Source organism: Dama dama, chromosome 16 (assembly GCF_033118175.1).
Source record: "Dama dama isolate Ldn47 chromosome 16, ASM3311817v1, whole genome shotgun sequence".
Lineage (NCBI taxonomy): Eukaryota > Metazoa > Chordata > Mammalia > Artiodactyla > Cervidae > Dama > Dama dama.
The window spans coordinates 30301737-30321064 of NC_083696.1; the positions used below are offsets into that span (position 1 = coordinate 30301737).

At 45.7% G+C, this 19328-nt stretch overlaps 1 protein-coding gene across 7 annotated transcripts in view; it reads right to left on the reverse strand.

The window, feature by feature from the left end:
• Positions 1-2061: 2061 nt before the first annotated feature.
• DAPK1 (death associated protein kinase 1) overlaps positions 2062-19328 on the reverse strand; it is a 205820-nt gene continuing 188553 nt past the window's right edge. For 6 of the 7 annotated variants that reach the window (XM_061163707.1, XM_061163703.1, XM_061163701.1 and 3 more), the window contains exons 21-27: positions 15493-15681; positions 12646-12843; positions 11427-11565; positions 10139-10259; positions 7391-7579; positions 3271-4499; positions 2062-2808 (exon numbers count right to left, since the gene is read on the reverse strand). In XM_061163707.1, coding sequence (XP_061019690.1) covers positions 2775-2808; positions 3271-4499; positions 7391-7579; positions 10139-10259; positions 11427-11565; positions 12646-12843; positions 15493-15681 — 2099 coding nt within the window. In that variant the 3' untranslated portion in view covers positions 2062-2774. Of the gene's footprint in view, positions 4500-7390; positions 7580-10138; positions 10260-11426; positions 11566-12645; positions 12844-15492; positions 15682-19328 lie in introns of all 7 variants that reach the window. The other variant, XM_061163708.1, reaches the window with a different exon arrangement.

The window sequence follows — 19328 nt, forward strand, 5'->3', positions numbered from 1 at the left end:
GCTTTCAGGTTTTACTAAAGATGGGTTTTGTCACTTAGAGTTTTTGTCACTTACAGCTATCAGTTCAGTTCGGTCGCTCAGTCTTGTCCGACTCTTTGCGACCCCATGAATCGCAGCATGCCAGGCCTCCCTGTCCATCACCAACTCCCGGAGTTCACTCAAATTCATGCCCATCTAGTCGGTGATGCCATCCAGCCATCTCATCTTCTGTCATCCCCTTCTCCTCCTGCCCCTAATCCCTCCCAGCATCAGGGTCTTTTCCAATGAGTCAACTCTTCTCATGAGGTGGCCAAAGTATTGGAGTTTCAGCTTCAGCATCAGTCTGTCCAATGAACACCCAGGACTGATCTCCCCTAGGATGGACTGGTTGGATCTCCTTGCGGTCCAAGGGACTCTCAAGAGTCTTCTTCAACACCACAGTTCAAAAGCATCAATTCTTTTGCACTCAGCTTTCTTCACAGTCCAACTCTCACATCCATACGTGATCACTGGAAAAACCATAGCATTGACCAGACGGACCTTTGTTGGCAAAGTAATGTTTCTGCTTTTTAATAAGCTATCTAGGCTGGTCATAACTTTCCTTCCAAGGAGTAAGCGTCTTTTAATTTCATGGCTGCAATCACCATCTGCAGTGATTTTGGAGCCCAAAAAAATAAAGTCTGACACTGTTTCTACTGTCTCCCCATCTATTTGCCATGAGGCAATGGGACCAGACGCCATGACCTTAGTTTTCTGAACGTTAAGCTTTAAGCCAACTTTTTCACTCTCCTCTTTCACTTTCATCAAGAGGCTTTTCAGTTCCTCTTCACTCTCTGCCATAAGGGTGGTGTCATCTGCATATCTGAGGTTATTGATATTTCTCCCGGAAATCTTGATTCCAGCTTGTGCTTCTTCCAGCCCAGGATTTCTCGTGATGTACTCTGCATATAAGTTAAATAAGCAGGGTAACAATATACAGCCTTGACGTACTCCTTTTCCTATTTGGAACCAGTCTGTTGTTCCATGTCCAGTTCTAACTGTTGCTTCTTGACCTGCATACAGGTTTCTCAAGGTCAAGTGGTCTGGTATTCCCATCTCTTTCAGAATTTTCCACAGTTTATTGTGATCCACACAGTTGAAGACTTTGGCATAGTCAATAAAGCAGAAATAGATGTTTTTCTGGAACTCTCTTGCTTTTTCGATGATCCAGCAGATATTGTCAATTTGATCTCTGGTTCCTCTGCCTTTTCTGAAACCAGCTTGAACATCTGGAAGTTCTCGGTTCACGTATTGCTAAAGCCTGGCATGGAGAATTTTGAGCATTACTTTACTAGCGTGTGAGATGAGTGCATTTGTGCGGTAGTTTGAGCATTCTTTGGGATTGCCTTTCTTAGGGACTGGAATGAAAACTGACCTTTTCCAGTCCTGTGGCCACTGCTGAGTTTTCCAAATTTGCTGGCATATTGAGTGCGGCACTTTCACAGCATCATCTTTCAAGATTTGAAATAGCTCAACTGGAATTCCATCACATCCACTAGCTTTGTTCATAGTGATGCTTTCATGCAGGACAAAACCTGATGGCTTTTTGGGGCAGTGTGGTCTCTAAGTAAAGGAAGGCAGGTATGTATCTTTTGTAGCAAGTTTTCTGTTGTTCCCATAGAGCACTAGTCTCTCCACCTTTGTACAGAAATAGAAAGCTTCCTGTTTCCCCATAGCTGAGAACTAAATGATACAATTTGGTTTTGGGGCTCACCCAAGGAAGTGGAAAGAGCTTCTTTTCTTTAAAGCAAAAACACAGGTGACATCATCCAAGCTCTTTCTGCTTTTCCACACCATTCCCAACTTCAGTAATAATTAAGCACCTAATAAACTGCTGTTGATTTCCAGCCCTAAGAGTTTAGGTTTAATCACTTTTGGGACTGGCTGGTCACATGAGGGTACTGATAAATGAAAACATGACAAAAAGAATCCTTCTTGAATTAAAGACCAACAAGCTAATGCAACAAGCAACAGTTTATTTATTAAAAAAAAAAAAAAGGAAAAGAAAAAAAGAACAAAAAAGAAAACTTTTTTTACTACATCTTAAAGATTAAGTAAAAATACCTGTATTAATATATATGTATATACATACTGCATATATATATATACATATGATATAATATTAAAATTACATGCTTCTCAGGACAGAAGAATTAGGACATGTTCCCTTATTTCAATTTAAAACTCCATCACAATTCAAAATCACTGCAAGAGAACTTGCTTCCTTTATTTTCTTTTTGAAACTTCAAGTACAGGAAGTTTTCAAACCAGGATCTAAATGTGGAGAACCGTCTGCTATGCACATGACAACAAACTGCCACAAATCATGAGTTGGGGTCTTCTGAATTCTCACACAGGTCTTGGCTCCCTGTGACCGTGTCAACCTTCTACCTGAGACGACAGGGGATGAAGAAGCAAGACAGCCTGCAGGTTCCACGTGAACGTTCACACTGACGTTGAAACAAAAGCAAACACGAACATGTCTTGTAGTAACAACACTGGCCATGAAATTGCTCTAGAGGAGGTTTTCTTTCTCCCCTTTCCTTGCCAAAGGAAACACAAAAGTTTCCAAAAAAAAAAAAGAAAAAAAAAAACCAAAATACAAAAAACCCTCAGGTGAAGCACCTCTGGCGATGATCAGCATACAGCAAGAGACAGAGAGGGAGTGTTTCTTTCTCGACAGCTTCGGGCTGACTTGGATGATTTCAAACACACCCTCTTCTGCAAAAGGCACTCACATATTGTCTGTTTATAAATCATACAGTGGGATTCCTTACATGGGAGTTTTTCCTACAAATATAAAAGAGATAAGCTGAGGACATGGTATAACAAAGAAAAGAGTATAAGAAATACACATCTTGGATAAATGTGCGCTTTTTTTTTTTTAAAGGACATTTAATATAATAGTTTAAAAAAATTTCATTGAAAAGTTAGGAATTCCAGTAAAATTATCATTAAGAAGCAAGGTACTAGAGGATGAGAGGTGGAGGGTGGCTAGCTTTTCAAATGGCCAAAGGTTTAAAGGATAGGGTCTGCTCTTGAACTAGAAAGACCATTCATTCACACACCAGGGAATGTGTGAGAGGAGGGAGGTAGTGGTAGAGAAGTAGGTGAAGTGGGGAGGGAGGGGGCGTCCTTCAGGATGTGGGCGTAGGAAGGGACGCGCCAGAATCTCTGGTGGGAAAGATGGGCTGTGTCCCCCTTGCCCCTGCAGTTGGGAGAGACCCTGCCCAAGCCGAAGGCTGCCCTCACCGGGACACGACTGAGCTAATGGAATTGTGAGATGCGCCACTGTTGCAGCTTGAGGCGTAGGCCTCCTGGCCGTTGCCGTCGAGGTTGATTTTGAACACAGAGGACGCCTTCAGCAGGAAGTCCGCTGCGTCCCGACGCCCCAGCTCCCGCAGTTTGGACATGAGGATGCCGACAGTGCTCTCGGGGTAGGAAGTCCATTCCCGGAGCAGGGCGTGGGCTGGGCTCGGGAGGAACTCCTTGGGAGACCCGTGATTGGTGTTGTACTTGGCCACAAGGTCGGGGAGGCCCAAGTTCATGGCAAGGAGGCACCAGTCCTTCCCCATGGGGTCGGGTGGGTCCAACAGGCGGCTGAGTTTCCTCCGGGTCAGGAGGTTCAGATCTGACGCGTGGATGTCCATGCCCAGGCTGGCCTGCGAGTAGACATCGTGACAGCCGAAGCACATGATGCTGCTGAAGCTCTCCTTGTACCCACCCATAGTGTTGGTCAGCGAGGTCTCCTTGAGGGTCTGCGCCCGGAAGAAATCCCGTGGCTGGTAGATCATGACGGGCTCGTGATGCTCTCGCAGCTGCTGGGGGCTCAGGTAGTGCTTCACCGTCAGCAGCCCGGGCAGCGTGGTGGCCATGACGTTCTCGATGGTGCTGCATACCGAGTCCAGCAGGAAGCAGCACTTGATCTTCTCCGTCTCCAGTCCACGCACCTGCACCTCTATGCCCTGGCCGTGGTTGACCAGGAGCACCAGCAGCTCGGCCCCGCGGTTGGCGATCTTGCAGCCGTTCATCCACAGGCGAATGTCCGCGTCTCCCTCCGCGCTCTGCTGGTGGATCCACCGGCATAGGTTCACCTGCACTTTGTGGAAGATGCCGCACGGGAAGGGGGTGAGGTGCTCCACCGGGACGACGCGCACTCCGCCGTAGACCCGCACCTCGTCCTCCTCGTCCGTCCAGGAGCGGTGCAGGTTGTCAGTCTTGATCAGGGCGGGGATGTCCACCATGGTCCCGCTGCTCAGGTCCCGCGCGCAGATGTCCATGGCATCCAGGATCTGCAGCAGCTCCTCCACGTCGCTGTCGGGCACCAGGCGCTGGACGTCCTCCATGGTGTAGCGGCCACGGTAATGGTGCAGGGCTCGTGGGGTCTCCACAGAGAGCAGCTTCCCCAGAACGTTGGTGCACAGCCAGCGGGGATCCAGGAGCAGCACGTCCTGGACGGTTTCGCTCTGCATGATGTTGATCTGTCCGAGGGGACAACGGGAAGTCACGCATTAGCAACATAAAGGACCAGATAACCCAGCTGCTCAAACCACTAAGGGGCCTGAGCAGGAATGAAATCTGTGCAGATGCTATAAGGAACGACCCAGGACATTCGTATGGAGGGGTCTCAAAATCAATACTGAACCAAGAAATACCATTTGGCAATGCCATAAAGGAGATTCTGAAAAGACTACCTTTGACTCTTATTATAAAAGGCCAACACAATAAAAGAGATAGGGAGAGACAGAAGCCCAATGCAATGGGTGATTTTTAACTGGATTCTGAATCCCAAAATAAATACACAAATGAATAAAATTAGCTGTAAAAGAAAATACTGGGACAAGTGGCAAAATCTTCAACGAGGACTATAAATTCAACCATAGGATTATATCAACGTTATGTTTCCAGGATATGATAATCAAATATATTATGGTTATGTGGGAGAATGTCCTCCTTAGCAGATGCGAGCTAAATTATTTAGAGGTGAAAGGTCATGATGTTTGCAAAGCAAATACATAAACAGAAGAGAGACAAAGTAAATTTAGCAAAGCGTAAACAGCTAGTTAAATTAGGTTTGGAGGATATGAGGATTCATCCTACTATTCTTGCAACTTCTCTGAAGGCTTGAAATTTTTCAAAAAAGATTCAGAATGTTACATTAGACTGTTCTGGAAAGATATGCTACCACAGTGGTTGGCCCTGGAGGGGCAAGGGAGGAATGAGGCGAGAGGTGATGGCAAAGGGGACTTCAGCTTTTCCTGTCATATTCATTTCTTTAAAAAGCAGAAGTTAGAAAGAATAAAAAAAATGACACACACATACACACAAATAGAAGCAACTTTCTCCTTTTTGGCACTTACCCCTCCTTCCCTGCCTCTCTGTTCTGGATTAGTTCTACAAAGATCAGTGATCTCACATGGAGGCTGAGATCTGTTTGCACTGGGAGTACTTTTCTCCCCATGAAAAGTGAAACAGAGTGTTAGTTACTCAGTCATGTCCAACTCTGCAACCCCATAGACTATATCCTCTGTCCTTGGAATTCTCCAGGCAAGAATACTGGAGTGGGTAGCCATTTCCTTCTCCAGAGGATCTTCCTGACCCAGGGATCAAACCCAGGTCTCCTGGGTTGCAGGCAGATTCTTTACCATCTGAGCCAGCAGAGAAGCCCCACTTTTCTCCCCGAGTCTAAGTCTTTGAGATGCCCTCTGTTCAAACTTGAGACATTTCTGGAATGTAGAGCAGTATCTTTTAGTTTTTAATAAGACATTTGGTAGAATGGGCTTCCCTGATACCTCAGTTGGTAAAGAATCCGCCCACAATACAGGAGACCCTGGTTCAATTCCTGGGTCGGGAAGATCCACTGGAGAAGGGATAGGTTACCCACTTCAGTATTCTGACCTAGAGAATTCCATGGACTATCCATGGGGTCTCAAAAAGTTGGACACAACTGAGCGACTTTCACTTTCACTTTGGTAGAATGCTGTCTGCAATTCAGTCTCAGACTATCTCCTCAGGGTCACAGAAGACAGACAGATACACTGTGCCTTATTGGAGGCCACTAAGGAGACAGATGACTGAGTGCAGTGTGTGATCCTGAGCCAGAAGAAGACAGAACAACTGATGAAATCTGAGTAAGATTCTTAGATTACTTCCTAGAGACCAGAACAGTACTGGAGAGGGGCTGGCAGCCAGTCAAAGTGCGGCTGCCTGATTCAGATTTCCCTTCTTTTCTTTCTACCTTTATTTACTTATTAAAGTCTCAAGAGCAGCAAGAGATGAATTGCCAAATCTCCATGATCTAGAAAGTTGCTGATCAAATGCCAGAAGACAAGAGAATACTTTATTAAAAAGAGTGAGCTTATTATTTTTGTTAAAATATATACATTTGTATCTAGCACTATAAGGTAAGCTTTGGTCCTTCATTTTTCCCATCCTTGGAGGCAATCATTTAAAGTACCGCTGGAGGGGCTAGTAGATTTAGCCTGTAGTTTCATGAGGATTCAAAGACTGACACAATCACTGCTTGAGGCTCTAGTATTTTAGGATCACTGGCTTCTTGATTTAATTAGAATTTCAAGCCTATCATTGCCAAGGGCCTAATGTGGCCCCTGAGAATGGGGAGGCACACTTCTTGTTTGTAAATTCTCCAAACTGCTTCTGTTTTTTCACGTTCAGAACTGTTCTTCTTGGTCCAGACTAGCTTATACTGTCTCCTGATTTCACAAGATAGACGCATGTGAAGGCTACGCCCTCTTTAGTGGGACAGGCAGCATATGAAGCAATTAGAACAGACTTCCCAAACTACATCCCAGTGCTGAATGTAACACAACCAGAAACAGAGATTTCTATTTCTTGCTCATTTCTGGGGACCACTGCTTGCCACATCTTAGTGTCTCCAGATGTCATCTCCATGAGGACACATCACTACCATTTCTTGACTGTCTGTGAACTCACTAGGTCTGTGTGTAGCTGACACACCTCATGGAGATCAGTCATCCGAGCTGCAGGAATCACAGCTAAGCACCAGGGGCTATGGGGAGAGGGAGGAGAGGCCCAATCACCCAGTGTCGTGGGAATTCTGCCCTCAAACTAAGAGAAGCCAGAAAATCAACCAACCAAAGCAAAGAAAAAAAAAGAAAAAAAAAAAAAAAAAAACCCCAAAATACCACCACAACAATAACAAATGAACTGCGCTTTTAAGGTGAACAGGAGAGCAGAGGCTCGCAGTTTAGGAAATCACCCGCGCCTTCCTGTGAGGCATCATGGGCAGTGCGCAGTTGCCACTCTGCCCCTCCAGCTCATCCCACCTTCAGATGCTGGAAGTGCATCCTGGGGGGCTCCTCCCAGATCCCCGCCAGGCTGGAGCTCTCACCTCGCCAGCACTGTGGAGCTGCTGGGCGATGCGCCGGAGGTCCGCCTCGCTGGCCAGGGGGTTCAACTGGTCCTGTACGTCGTACACGAACTGCTGCAGTGACATCAGCTGGTTGGGGCCGTTGAGCTTCCTCCAGGAGGGCAAAGTGGAGATGATCTTTTCACATAGGTGAGTCATTGGAGGGCAGACCTAGAACATGCAGGATGGGCAGGTCAAGGTACTGCTGTGGGGACTCACGGAGAGCTGGGATTAAAAATGATGCTGCTCATATCTGCACTGCTGCATGGAATTATTCAGGTGCACTCATGCTTTTTTGGCTAAGTACTGGGGCAGTTCTTTTTTTTTTTTTTTTTTTAATTTGAACAACACTAATAGCTTTATTTAACAAACACTGAATGACTACTATGTACAAAGCACTGTGTTAGGTGCCTGGGGCAGTTCTTTTTTCAGACTTGCCTTTAAGCAGAATCTATTTCACAAATCTACAAGTTTACAGAGGCTTTCACTTCTGCTCACGTTAAACAGATGGTGAGGCTTTGCAATAATGGTTCTGGAACTGTGGACTCAGTGATCTAAGGTGCACCAACTTCTGATGTCCCCCCACCCCCTTGGAGTGAGGGTTTCAGCCAGGGGATGACCACTTTATGAACAAAAAGACAGGAGAAGAGAGTTAAGTTTCATTATATCAACATTAGATGGGTTTTTACCAGCAAATTAGGTATCGGTGAGGATTATTGTTGAGATGTGCATGCGTGCTAAGTCACTTCAGTCGTGTTCGACTCTGTGTGACCCTATGAACTGCAGCCTGCCAGGTTCCTCTGTCCATGGGATTCTCCAGGCCAGAATACTGGAGTGGGTTGCATGCCCACCTCCAGGGGATCTTCCCGACCCAGGGATCGAACCTGTGTCTCTTATGTCTCCTACATTGGCAGGTGGATCTTTACCATTAGAGCCAATTTGATTAATTCTTGGTAATTGGCTTGTAATGAGCTTTTCATCTCTTAACTTGGTTAAATAAATCAGTCTATGTTACAGACTCATATAATCAACACACCTTCCTAATTAAACCTCCCACAAGCCATACACTGCACTGTTAGGCAGTCCCTTCTGCAATCATTTTTATGCCTCCTAAATTTAACAACGTTCCTAGGGCTAAAAGCAGTGGGTTTGGTGAGTTCCATCTGCCTGATTTCAGGAGCTATGGGGTGCAGGGACGTGGAGCAGATATATGCAACACCTCAGCTCAAAACCCTGCGGGGAGCACAGGCCTTTGTCCTACCAGATGGGCAGGCGCTGAGCCCTTCACAGACCGCTGTTCCTGATCGCCACCCACTGGGTTCTGTGACCAGGTTCTCTGAGGCCCTCCAGGCTTACTCCCTGCCCACTGAGCGCTGTAGTGTGGCCCCTTTCAGAAAGTTAGGGTCAGGCTTCATGAGAGAGGAAAGAGTTCCTGAAAATTCCCAAAGCACATCTGGAACTGGTGCCTGGTGTTGTAAACAGGTCACTTCCACCAGGTAAACAGTAAGCTATAATTGAAGATGGCCTCTATCAGGCAGGGGGATAAGAGCCGTATTGTTGTTACACTGGAGCTTAGAAGAAGAAGAAACAGTCCCTGGAGCACTTTTTTTTTTTTTTTTTTTTTTTTTAGCATTTTCCATTGGAACATTTGCTCATTTCAGAGAGCTTTTTGAATATTATGGATAGTAATCTTTCATACGCCAAAAGCATTGAGAATATTTTTTTTCCCCAGTCCATGTCACCTTTTAACTTCATTTATGGAATTTACTTGCCAGAAAAAACTTTTTAAACTTTTATGTTGTCCAATGTATTTGAACAAAATATTGGTGTATTTTCTTTGAAAACTTCTGAGGCTCTCTGTCTTGGTTTAAAAGTTTTCTCGAACACTCTCGAGGTATTTTAAAAATAAATTCTCTTGCATTTCCATTCAAGATACTGCTTTTTACATTTAAAAGCTTTAATCTGCCTACAGTTTATTTTGGGGTTGTGTAGTGAGTAGGAGTTCAACCTTATTTCCTTCCAGGCAAATAGCCAGTTGTGCCACGTCATTTATTAAATTTCCCCATTAAATTTAAATAACATCTCTGTTTTCTATTAAATTTCTGCAGATGTTCTGAACTATTTCTACCCTCACTAATCTATTCCATTTATTTACTGATTGCAGGGCCTTTATGTTCACTTATTCTTCTATTGAAGTGTTAAGACAAAAACCCCATGTCCTCAATCCCATTCAGATGCTAATGAGAACTGTACAAAGTTTATATAACTCCGGAAAATGAAACACTTCCTAAGATCTTGCCATCTAAGAACACCATCTCATTCCATTTGGTCATCTATTATTTCTTCAGTGAATTTTGTTGGTGACTGTTTTTCCACTTTTCTGCATTTCTGAAATATTTCACAATATGTTTACTCACTTTTGAATTGCTTTTGTAATTTTTAGGAAGCAATTTTACTCTTAAACAAACCACTAAAACTCAGAATTTCATACACTCTAGTCTGTCTTGCCCATAACAACTCTTCATCTCAAGGCCATCTCCTCATTTCTTTACTCTTCCTCACCCTAGAACAACAGGATGAAAATGTGGCCATGTAGACACCTTGTACTGGGTCCCGTGAAAACCAGACCAAACCAAGAGAACCATACAAAGAGGCACAAAGAGGTCCAACTCCCTGGTCACTGCATGGTCTGGTTGAAGGTTGGGTCCAGCCCTCCCCAGGTATACTCACCGAAACAATCTGGCTCCGTATTTCTTGCAGGTGATTTCGAAGTACCTTCATGTCCTTAGACCCAGAAGCCCCAGCATCCAGAACAAAGAGCTTATTTGAAATGTGAAGATCATTCCCAAACCTAGGGGAAGAGCAGTGGCCTCCTGAGAGAGATGCAGTCTCCCCACGTGTTTCCACAGAGGGCCAGGCTCCTGCTGGTCCAAAGGGTTGGGGGGTGGGAGGGCGGGCAAGGAAGGGCTGGTGGCCTTGCGGAGACACACCCCCACCTGCTGTTGGCTGGACTCTGTAATGTCACCCTGGTGTGGAGGCCTGGGGACACCGCCTGCTCCAGGTGCCCCAGGTTCCACAAAATTGGGGAACACAGCTTCCCTCGACACAGGAAAGGGGAGGCCTAATGAACTCACTTGACCAGGCAGGAGAAGAGATACTGTGGAAGCTGATGGAGTAAGAACAGAGGGATGAGTATGCAACAACACCTTAGATCTAAGGTGTTAGTAGATCACCGGAAACTGTCACAATATTGTTAATTGGCTACACTCCAGAAGAAAAAGTATTAGTAGAAGCCCAACTTTTCATATCAGGAAGATAATAGGTAAGTGTGAGTTGATAAACCAAGAAATCAAATTACTAGCATATTAAATAGAGCTGCAGGTTCAAAATTTTTTGGGTGGGATAGACATTAAGTAAAAATAGATACTTTTACACTGTGATTGTAAGCACATCCATATTTCTAAGTGAAACAAAAAAGTTTTCCAAGAATACTTGACATAAAATGCACCCTGATATTTTCTATCATGTTCCTCTCGCCTACATTGTACCGCAGGCCTCTGAAACGAAGTTTATGATCCACTAGCAGGTTGCACCTTACATTTTAAGAAATACTGATTGATGTCTTCACACACAAAAAAGATAAATATGTGAGGTGACTGATATGTTAATTAATGAGATGGAGAGAATCCTTTCACATTGTGTAGATATATATATTGAATCACCACGTTGTATAGTTTAAATAGCTTACAATTTCACTTGTCAATTACACCTCAGTAAAGCTGAAAAAAAAAATGCAGGAAATCAACTAAAAAGAGTTACCTCTGGGCAGTAGTACTCCAAGGCTGCTGATTTTTATCCTGTGCCTTTTACTTCTGTTTAATTTGTTATTATGTGTATTGGTGGCTTTGGTAACAATAAAAATTTCGGCCAAGCCAAAGAGACCTTTCAGTTCTTTCATTCCTCTCTCTGGGTCACCTGATTTCGGCTGCATTACCTGAAGATACAGCAACCACCTTACCTGTTCCTGATCTCTTTCAGCAACGAGGTATCTTTGTCATATCCAAACTCGCCTCCAGCTGGACGAGGAAGGTTCACGATGTCAGCATGGGTGGCCACCAGGACAACTCGGAGTGGGTTCTTCAGCTTGCCGCCAAAGGCTGAGGGCAGAAAGTGAGCCATTTCACACCTGCCCAGGTGTGGAGAGCAAACCTCCACCCTGCCCAGGTGAGGTGGGGTGCTCGGTCTGGGCCGCCTCGCTAGGTGCATGAGACTGGTACATTTTGCCTGCAGAGTTGCAAACCTGTGCCTGCTGATCGGAGTGACCTATCAGGTCACTAGAAGGTCTAGGCCTGGCCAAACATGGAATGAGCCTATTTCCTGGGCCTCAAGGAAGGCTGCTCAGAAGTGGACCAGAAGCGACCACAGAGCATGACGCAGATTCTCAGATCTTCCTCCAAGTAGGCCTTATTTGCATGGTGAGGGGAGATCTAGCTTCTGGCTGGGGGATGCTCTTTCCAAGACCAGAGCCAGCTGCTGAATGCAGCACAGCACAGAAAAGGCTCAGAAGGGAAACTCCTGCAGTTCACATCAGCAGAGAGCCTCTCTCTTATGGCAGTGTTTAAAATGAAAACATGAAGGAGGAGGCAAAAGTGGAGGTACCCTGAAGGGAATTAGCCCAATTTATTTTGCTGTTACATGCTTTTCAGGAAAAGAATTGACTGCTGAGTTTTACATTTCACCAGGGAAGGCTGCTTCTTTTTTTTGTATGAAAAGAACAAAATAAGTCTGTCCATGCTGTCTTTTCCTCTAGGAATAAGGCTAAGATACTACATTCAGTTAACATGGTTCCCTTTCTTTCATTTTTGATGGATGAAGGGGAGCTTGTTTTGTTTGTTAACTACATGCCCGTTAGGTAAAAGCACAGCAGCTATCAGATGAGGTGTCCCACTATTCACCTAACAAAAGTGACCACAGCTCTGAAATACAGAAAGAAAGTCAGAAATGACTCTCAAGGAATTGTTCAGAACTGAGTCTTTGTGGCAGAAATATGCAGTCATGAAACAACTCCTTGCAAAACAAAACCAACAGCTGAGCCTTAGGAAGCTTCCCGAGTGGAGATCTCCTGATAGGAAGGAGGAATAAGGGTGGCTTACTGGCCACAAGCTGCCAGATCTGGGCGTGAGCAGGAAGCAAGGTCAGGAGGAAGGACCATCTGCCCCTCTGGCATCACAACTCACCTATTGGTTCTTCCACGGGGACAAGAGACTTCAGGAAACTAAGCCAGAAAATCACTTGATTCAGCTGAATCTCATAGGGCTCTTCTAGACTGAAAACAATGACATGGATGGACGTGGGATCGTTTGCAGCAAAATAGTCATAACAGCAGAAGTAGACAGGATTTCCAGAGAACTCCCATACACTGAAGTCACCAATGCCTACAGAGAAAAAGGAAAAGAAAGATTAACAATCGTGAAACGCCACCAAATTTCAATCACAAATTTTCTTAGCACTTTAGGGATTATGAATAGGGACAGTGACATCCACCACATTCATCTGTTTATTTATGCATCTACTTAAGTATAGATCTACATATGGAATATTTACATATCCCTATATTTTCTGTCTATGTCTGTTTCTATACCCACGCCTTTTACCTATACAACTATAGGTGGCTTAGGTGGTAAAGAATGTGCTTGCCATGTAGGACACCTTGGTTCAATCCCTGGGTCAGGAAGATCTCCTGGAGAAGGAAATGGCAGCCCACTCCAGGATTCTTGCCTGGAGAATCCCATGGACAGAGGAACCTGGTGGGCTACAGTCCATGGGGTCGCAAAGAAGAGGACATGCCTGAGGTGACTAACTACTACTACAGTAAACCTACTTGTATCTGTAATCTGCTTTTCCATTTTCCTTAACACTTCCATGATCATATCTGTATCATTATTATATGTGTATCTCTATCACATCTATTTATAACACCCCAGAGTGGTACAAACACACACAAACCCCACACATGTGTGTATGTGCATGCCTATAAGCATACATGGAGAGGTGTATGTGTACAAACACTTGGTTTTCTACCCCCCAACACTGGAATCTTCACTATGAAATGTAACCTTAATTTTGATTTAATAGTGACTAAATTCACCTTTACGGCTAAGGGGTGATCTGTTCTGGATGGTCAGAAGGGAGCAGGCCACTGCAGACAGGTGTAAGATGCAATAATTGATGAGCGGCTTGGCACATGAAGGATGTAAGAGGAACTGTGAGGAGATTGGGTCCAAGAGGCCAACCACACTCGGGGAGGCAGTGGAAGGGTCAGGCTGGGGAGGAAGTGTGTGTGTGTGTGTGTGTGTGTGTGGTAGGGGTGTGGTCGCTTTCCCACACAGGGGCTGTGATGTGGCTGGTTTTCCTGTAAATGTCATGGGCGAGATTCTGACCTGGAGTTTCTAGGGCATCCAGAACCTCCTCAAGATCGTCCAGACACCTGGACACCACCAGATCCCACAAGGCCGGTGACACCCACCCAGTGGCCTCTGGGCAGTCAGGCAGGACCACTTCAGTTATAGGATTTCAGGCTCCTTTTCCCTAATTTTTCCCCTTGGTGCTTACTCTGTGCCAGAAATTCTGCAGTCGAGACATTCTGGAAGATCCACAGGGTTTTTCTAGAGCCCAGCACTCTTGGGGAGCATGACCCTCTAAGTCTGGCAGCTAAAACCTCAGTGGGAATAGTTTTGGGAACACAGAAATAGGCCCTTTGAGCCTGCGGAGTGCTGGAGCCAGACCCGGGAAGGGGGTGAGACCAGGGGAGGAGGAGGGGTGAGGGTGTGGGTGGTGGGTGCTGCGCACACACTTCGCTCCCTACGCGGCAGGGCCAGCTGTGCTCCCCGGAACTCAGACAACACTCAACTTCTAAGGGAGCAAAATGCATGTGAACTTTATATCTTTAGGGTCCCTGGCCCAGTAGCAGCATCGCCAGGAAACTCCCCAGATGGGCTGAATCAGAGGCTTAGGGGCAGGGCCTGGCAGTCTGTGCTTCCCGTGGCTCCAGGGCATGTGTGTGTATGCTGGAGTTTAAGAACTGCTGCTTTAGGTAAACACCCTGAGTATTCTATTTTTAACTGGGTTTAGTATATAAAAGGGATTTCATGAAGATGCCCCCAATTTCTTCTGAGTTCCTCTCTCTAGGACTTTTAATAGACACCAGCTCATAAAATCCTCACAGTTAAGGGAACTGAGCCTCAGAGAAACTGCTCTATCCCTGTTCTGAATGAACTGCATCTCAGCAAGCTTTGTGTTCCTGGTGGGGACCCTGGGAACTCTAGGGAGAGCCAGCACTTGGGTTTCAAATTGGGTATACCAACTGCTAATGAGACTGTATTTTATGAGGTTAAAAAATGCACTAATTTACTCAACAGACTCAAAAGACTGTTGGGTAAAGTCTTCATAAAAAATTTACTCACCGTCTTTGAATTTGAGTCTTTAAATTTATTCCAAAGAGTAAACATACTCTTTACTCAAAAGACTCTTTACTTTTACTCAAAAGGCTCTTCACTTTTACTCAAAAGACTTTTGAGAGTCTCTTGGATTGCAAGGAGATCAAACCAGTCAATCCTAAAGGAAACCAATCCTGAATACTCAGGATGCTGAAGCTGAAGCTCCAATACTTCAGCCACTTGATGCAAATAGCTGACTCATTGGAAAAGACCCTCAAGCTGGGAGGTACTGAGGGTAAGAGGAGAAGAGGGCTCAGAGAATAAGACAGTTGGATGGCATCACAGACTCAATGGACATGAGTTTAAGCCAAGCTCTGGGAGATGGTGAAGGACAGGGAAGCCTGGCGTGCTGCAGTCCATGGGCTGGCAAACAGTCGGACACGACTGAGCGACTGAACAACAACGTAACAGTCATTTGTTAAGCACCTACTGTGTTTAGTTTTACTTTTGGGATATTAACCAGCCGTGCCTCAGCCCTGGGTCACTCCCACGCTGGCCCTTTCTCCATCCTTAATGCAGCTGTGGCAGATGCCCGCTGGGACAGGTTCCCTACGGGAAACTCTTTCCATTTGGGGAGGGTGAGCCTACCGTTCAAATAGGCATTCTGGATGTCGATTGCCTTGGTGGACTGGTCATCCGTGGCGCAGTGCGGGTGGTGGGACGGGGCCCCGAACACCTCCAGCACCCCCTTGGTGAGGCCTGGCTCGAACATCATGCTGCGGCTCCTGACGCTCACGTTCTCACAGCCGGGGTACAGGTTGTTGATGCTCACGGACACTGTGGGCCAGAGAGTGGGCACGTTAGGTCTTGCCCGCCCTGTCCCTCCCAGCCTCTGCCCTCTGTCTCCCCCTCCCTTCAGGCCAGGGTGTGTGTGTGTGTGTCCCTTGCATATGCTGGGCATCAATGATTCCCAGGGACATTGTGCTGATCCTGTTCGCTCCTCCTCTCAAATCCTTTCCTGTGCTTTTCCGTTCACTGAGAGGCCGACCCGATGGACTGCCTCTCCCAGGCTTGCTCGCCATTTGCCTCCAGTTAGGGGCCACAGACGGGAGACACTGGAGAAAAACGTTGATGCCCATTTCCCCTTGCACTCACTGCCTGCTGCTTTTTTGATGCCAGTTGTGTTTCTGACTCTAGACTTCCCTGAGCAGCTTCTTCCCTGGAGCTCCAGCTTTCCCAGGATTGTGACTTCTTCTTCTTGCCCTTTCCACCCCAGGGGTGGTAACTAACCTAGCCTCTGGGTGCTTCAGCCTCTCTTGTGCATTCCTGTGAATTATATCTGTGACTTGGACCTTTCATTAACTCCCCACCAGGAGCCTGACTGATACAGGTGAGATGAGTATCACTCCAGCACATGAGAAGTTAGATTGAAAGAAAAGTGACCTTAGACAGTAGCAGGCCATAGCATTAATTAATGCTGAATCACACAGTGAGAAAGCTATTCCTTTATAAGATCCCCTTGAAAGTTTTTAAATTGCTTTAGCGGCAAGTCTCAGTTTGTGGCATTAAGTCTTTAGCATGTCTTTAATCCTTGCTGATCTCCCCTTTTAATAAGGAAGGAGTGGGTAACAGTATATGAGCTTCCCTGGTGGCTCAGATGGTAAAGAAACTGCCTGCAATGCAGGAGACCTGGGTTCCATCTCTGGGTTGGGAAGATCCTCTGGAGAAGGGAATGGCTACCCATTTCAGTATCGTATCCTGGCCTGGAGAATTCCATGGACAGAGTAGCCTGACAGACTATACAGTCCATGGGGTTGCAAAGAGTTGGACACGACTGGGAGACGTTCACTTTCAACAGTACATAGCTAGATTTTCATCACATCACTGTTCACTGTATTTATTTTTATTTACTGGTAGCAGTGGTATTGGTTTTCTATTCACGGAAAGGACATTAAGGATGTCATTTTCAAATCTATATATTTTAGTAAATAAAAAGAACCAGTTTTAAAGATAGTATCATGAATAATAATGGCAGAACTTTGTGGGGGATCAGTGGAATAGCACAGTTTGGGTCCCCGGGGCCATGGGCAGAGCCCTGTCCTCAGTCCTGACTGCCTGTTCCAGCAGTATGGTGAAGGCTAGGGCTTGGGTGGGCGCATCTGGGGGCTCTGAGAGTGCATTAGGGAGGGCTCAGTGAACTAAACCATACTATACAGTCAGTACCTTTGGTCCAGAGTTAACAGTGACAGACACTGCGAGGTCATCACACCTGGGTCACCTGACTTTTAAAACTGGTGATCCAAACACAAAGACAACCCTTGTTGAAAGACCAAACATTTCAGATGGAGGTCATAGACAAGAGGAATTTTCAAGAGGTTGTGGGGGAGGAGGATAAAATTGGAGCTCAAAGGCTGGGTCAGGTACAAGGGCGGAAGAAGGGGCAATAAGATGGGAAGAACTATTCATATATATGTTCTCTGCCCCACAATCTTCCCCCAGCCCTGGTATAAAAGGAAGAAACTTGGCAAACAGAAAGGTTAAAGGCCAACACTCTAGGCCAACGAGATAGACAATTTAGTGTATTTCTTTAGAGATTGTTAGTCCAAGTCTGAGAAAAGCCATGTGACTTCCATAAGAATGGGTGTGTCTATTTTCCTGAGCTCCAAAACCTGTGTCTTGGATGGCCACTGTTAGGAATAAGTTCTGTCTTAGTAGCACTGTGGGCTTGCCGAGGAAGAGCAGACCAGGTTCGGTAAATGACAGGCACTCCTGCACCTCACTGACGGTTTTTGTTGGGAGGATGAAAATCAGGACATTGTTTGCATATGGTATTATTAAAGAACAATTTTACAGGGAAACAATAAAATCATGAGGAAAGCATTTTTGCTAACCACTGACCTCTAGTGGCAAATTTGGGAAACTCAGCAGTGGCCACAGAACTGGAAAAGGCCAGTTTTCATTCCAATCCCAAAGAAAGGCAATGCCAAAGAATGCTCAAACTACTGCACAAACGCATTCATCTCACACACTAGTAAAGTGATGCTCAAAATTCTCCAAGCCAGGCTTCAGCAATATGTGAACCATAAACTTCCAGATGTTCAAGCTGGTTTTAGAAAAGGCTGAGGAACCAGAGATCAAATTGCCAACATCCGCTGGATCATCGAAAAAGCAAGGGTTCCAGAAAAACATCTATTTCTGCTTTATTGACTATGCCAAAGCCTTTGGCTGTGTGAATCACAATAAACTGTGGAAAATTCTGAAAGAGATGGGAATACCAGACCACCTGACCTGCTTCTTGAGAAACCTGTATGCAGGTCAGGAAGCAACAGTTAGAACTGGACATGGAACAACAAACTGGTTCCAAATAGGAAAAGGAGTATATCAAGGCTATATATTGTCACCCTGCTTATTTAACTTATATGCAGAGTACATCATGAGAAACGCTGGGCTGGAGGAAGCACAAGCTGGAATCAAGATTGCTGGGAGAAATATCAATAACCTCAGAAATGCAGATGACACCACCCTTATGGCAGAAAGTGAAAAGGAACTAAAAAGCCTCTTGATGAAAGTGAAAGAGGAGAGTGAATAAGTTGGCTTAAAGCTCAACATTCAGACAACTAAGATCATGCCATCTGATCCCATCACTTCAGAGGAAATAGATGGGGAAACAGTGGAAACAATGTCAGACTTTATCTTTTTGAGCTCCAAAATCACTGCAGATGGTGATTGCAGTCATGAAGTTAAAAGACGCTCCTTGGAAGGAAAGTTATGACCAACCTAGACAGCATATTAAAAAGCAGAGACATTACTTTGCCAACAAGGGTCCGTCTAGTCAAGGCTGTGGTTTTTCCAGTGGTCATGTATGGATGTGAGCGTTGGACTATAAAGAAAGCTGATGCTTTTGAACTGTGGTGTTGAAGAAGACTCTTGAGAGTCCCTTGGACTGCAAGGAGATCCAACCAGTCCATCATAAAGGAAATCAGTCCTGGGTGTTCACTGGAAGGACTGATGCTGAAGCTGAAACTCCAATACTTTGGCCACCTCATGAGAAGAGTTGACTCATTGGAAAAGACCCTGATGCTGGGAGGGGGCAGGAGGAGAAGGGGACGACAGAGGATGAGATGGCTGGATGGCATCACCGACTCAATGGGCATGAGTTTGAGTGAACTCCGGGAGTTGGTGATGGACAGGGAGGCCTGGCATGCTGCGATTCATGGGGTCGCAAAGAGTCGGACACGACTGAGCAACTGAACAGAACTGACCTCTAGTGGTAAAAAGTGGAAGGCCCCGGTAGAGAAGCCACTTTTGCACCCAGGTCAGAAGAGACTTCCTGCAAACACTGCTCTCTGGTAAGCATGCAGCAGCCTCCTGCAGGGCTCTTTCTGGACATTCACTCCCCCGCTGGCACAGGGGTTTCCTTCCTACCGCAGAATCACAGTTTCACAGCTGCGGCACAAAGGGAGCGTGTGCGGCAGCCACGCGCC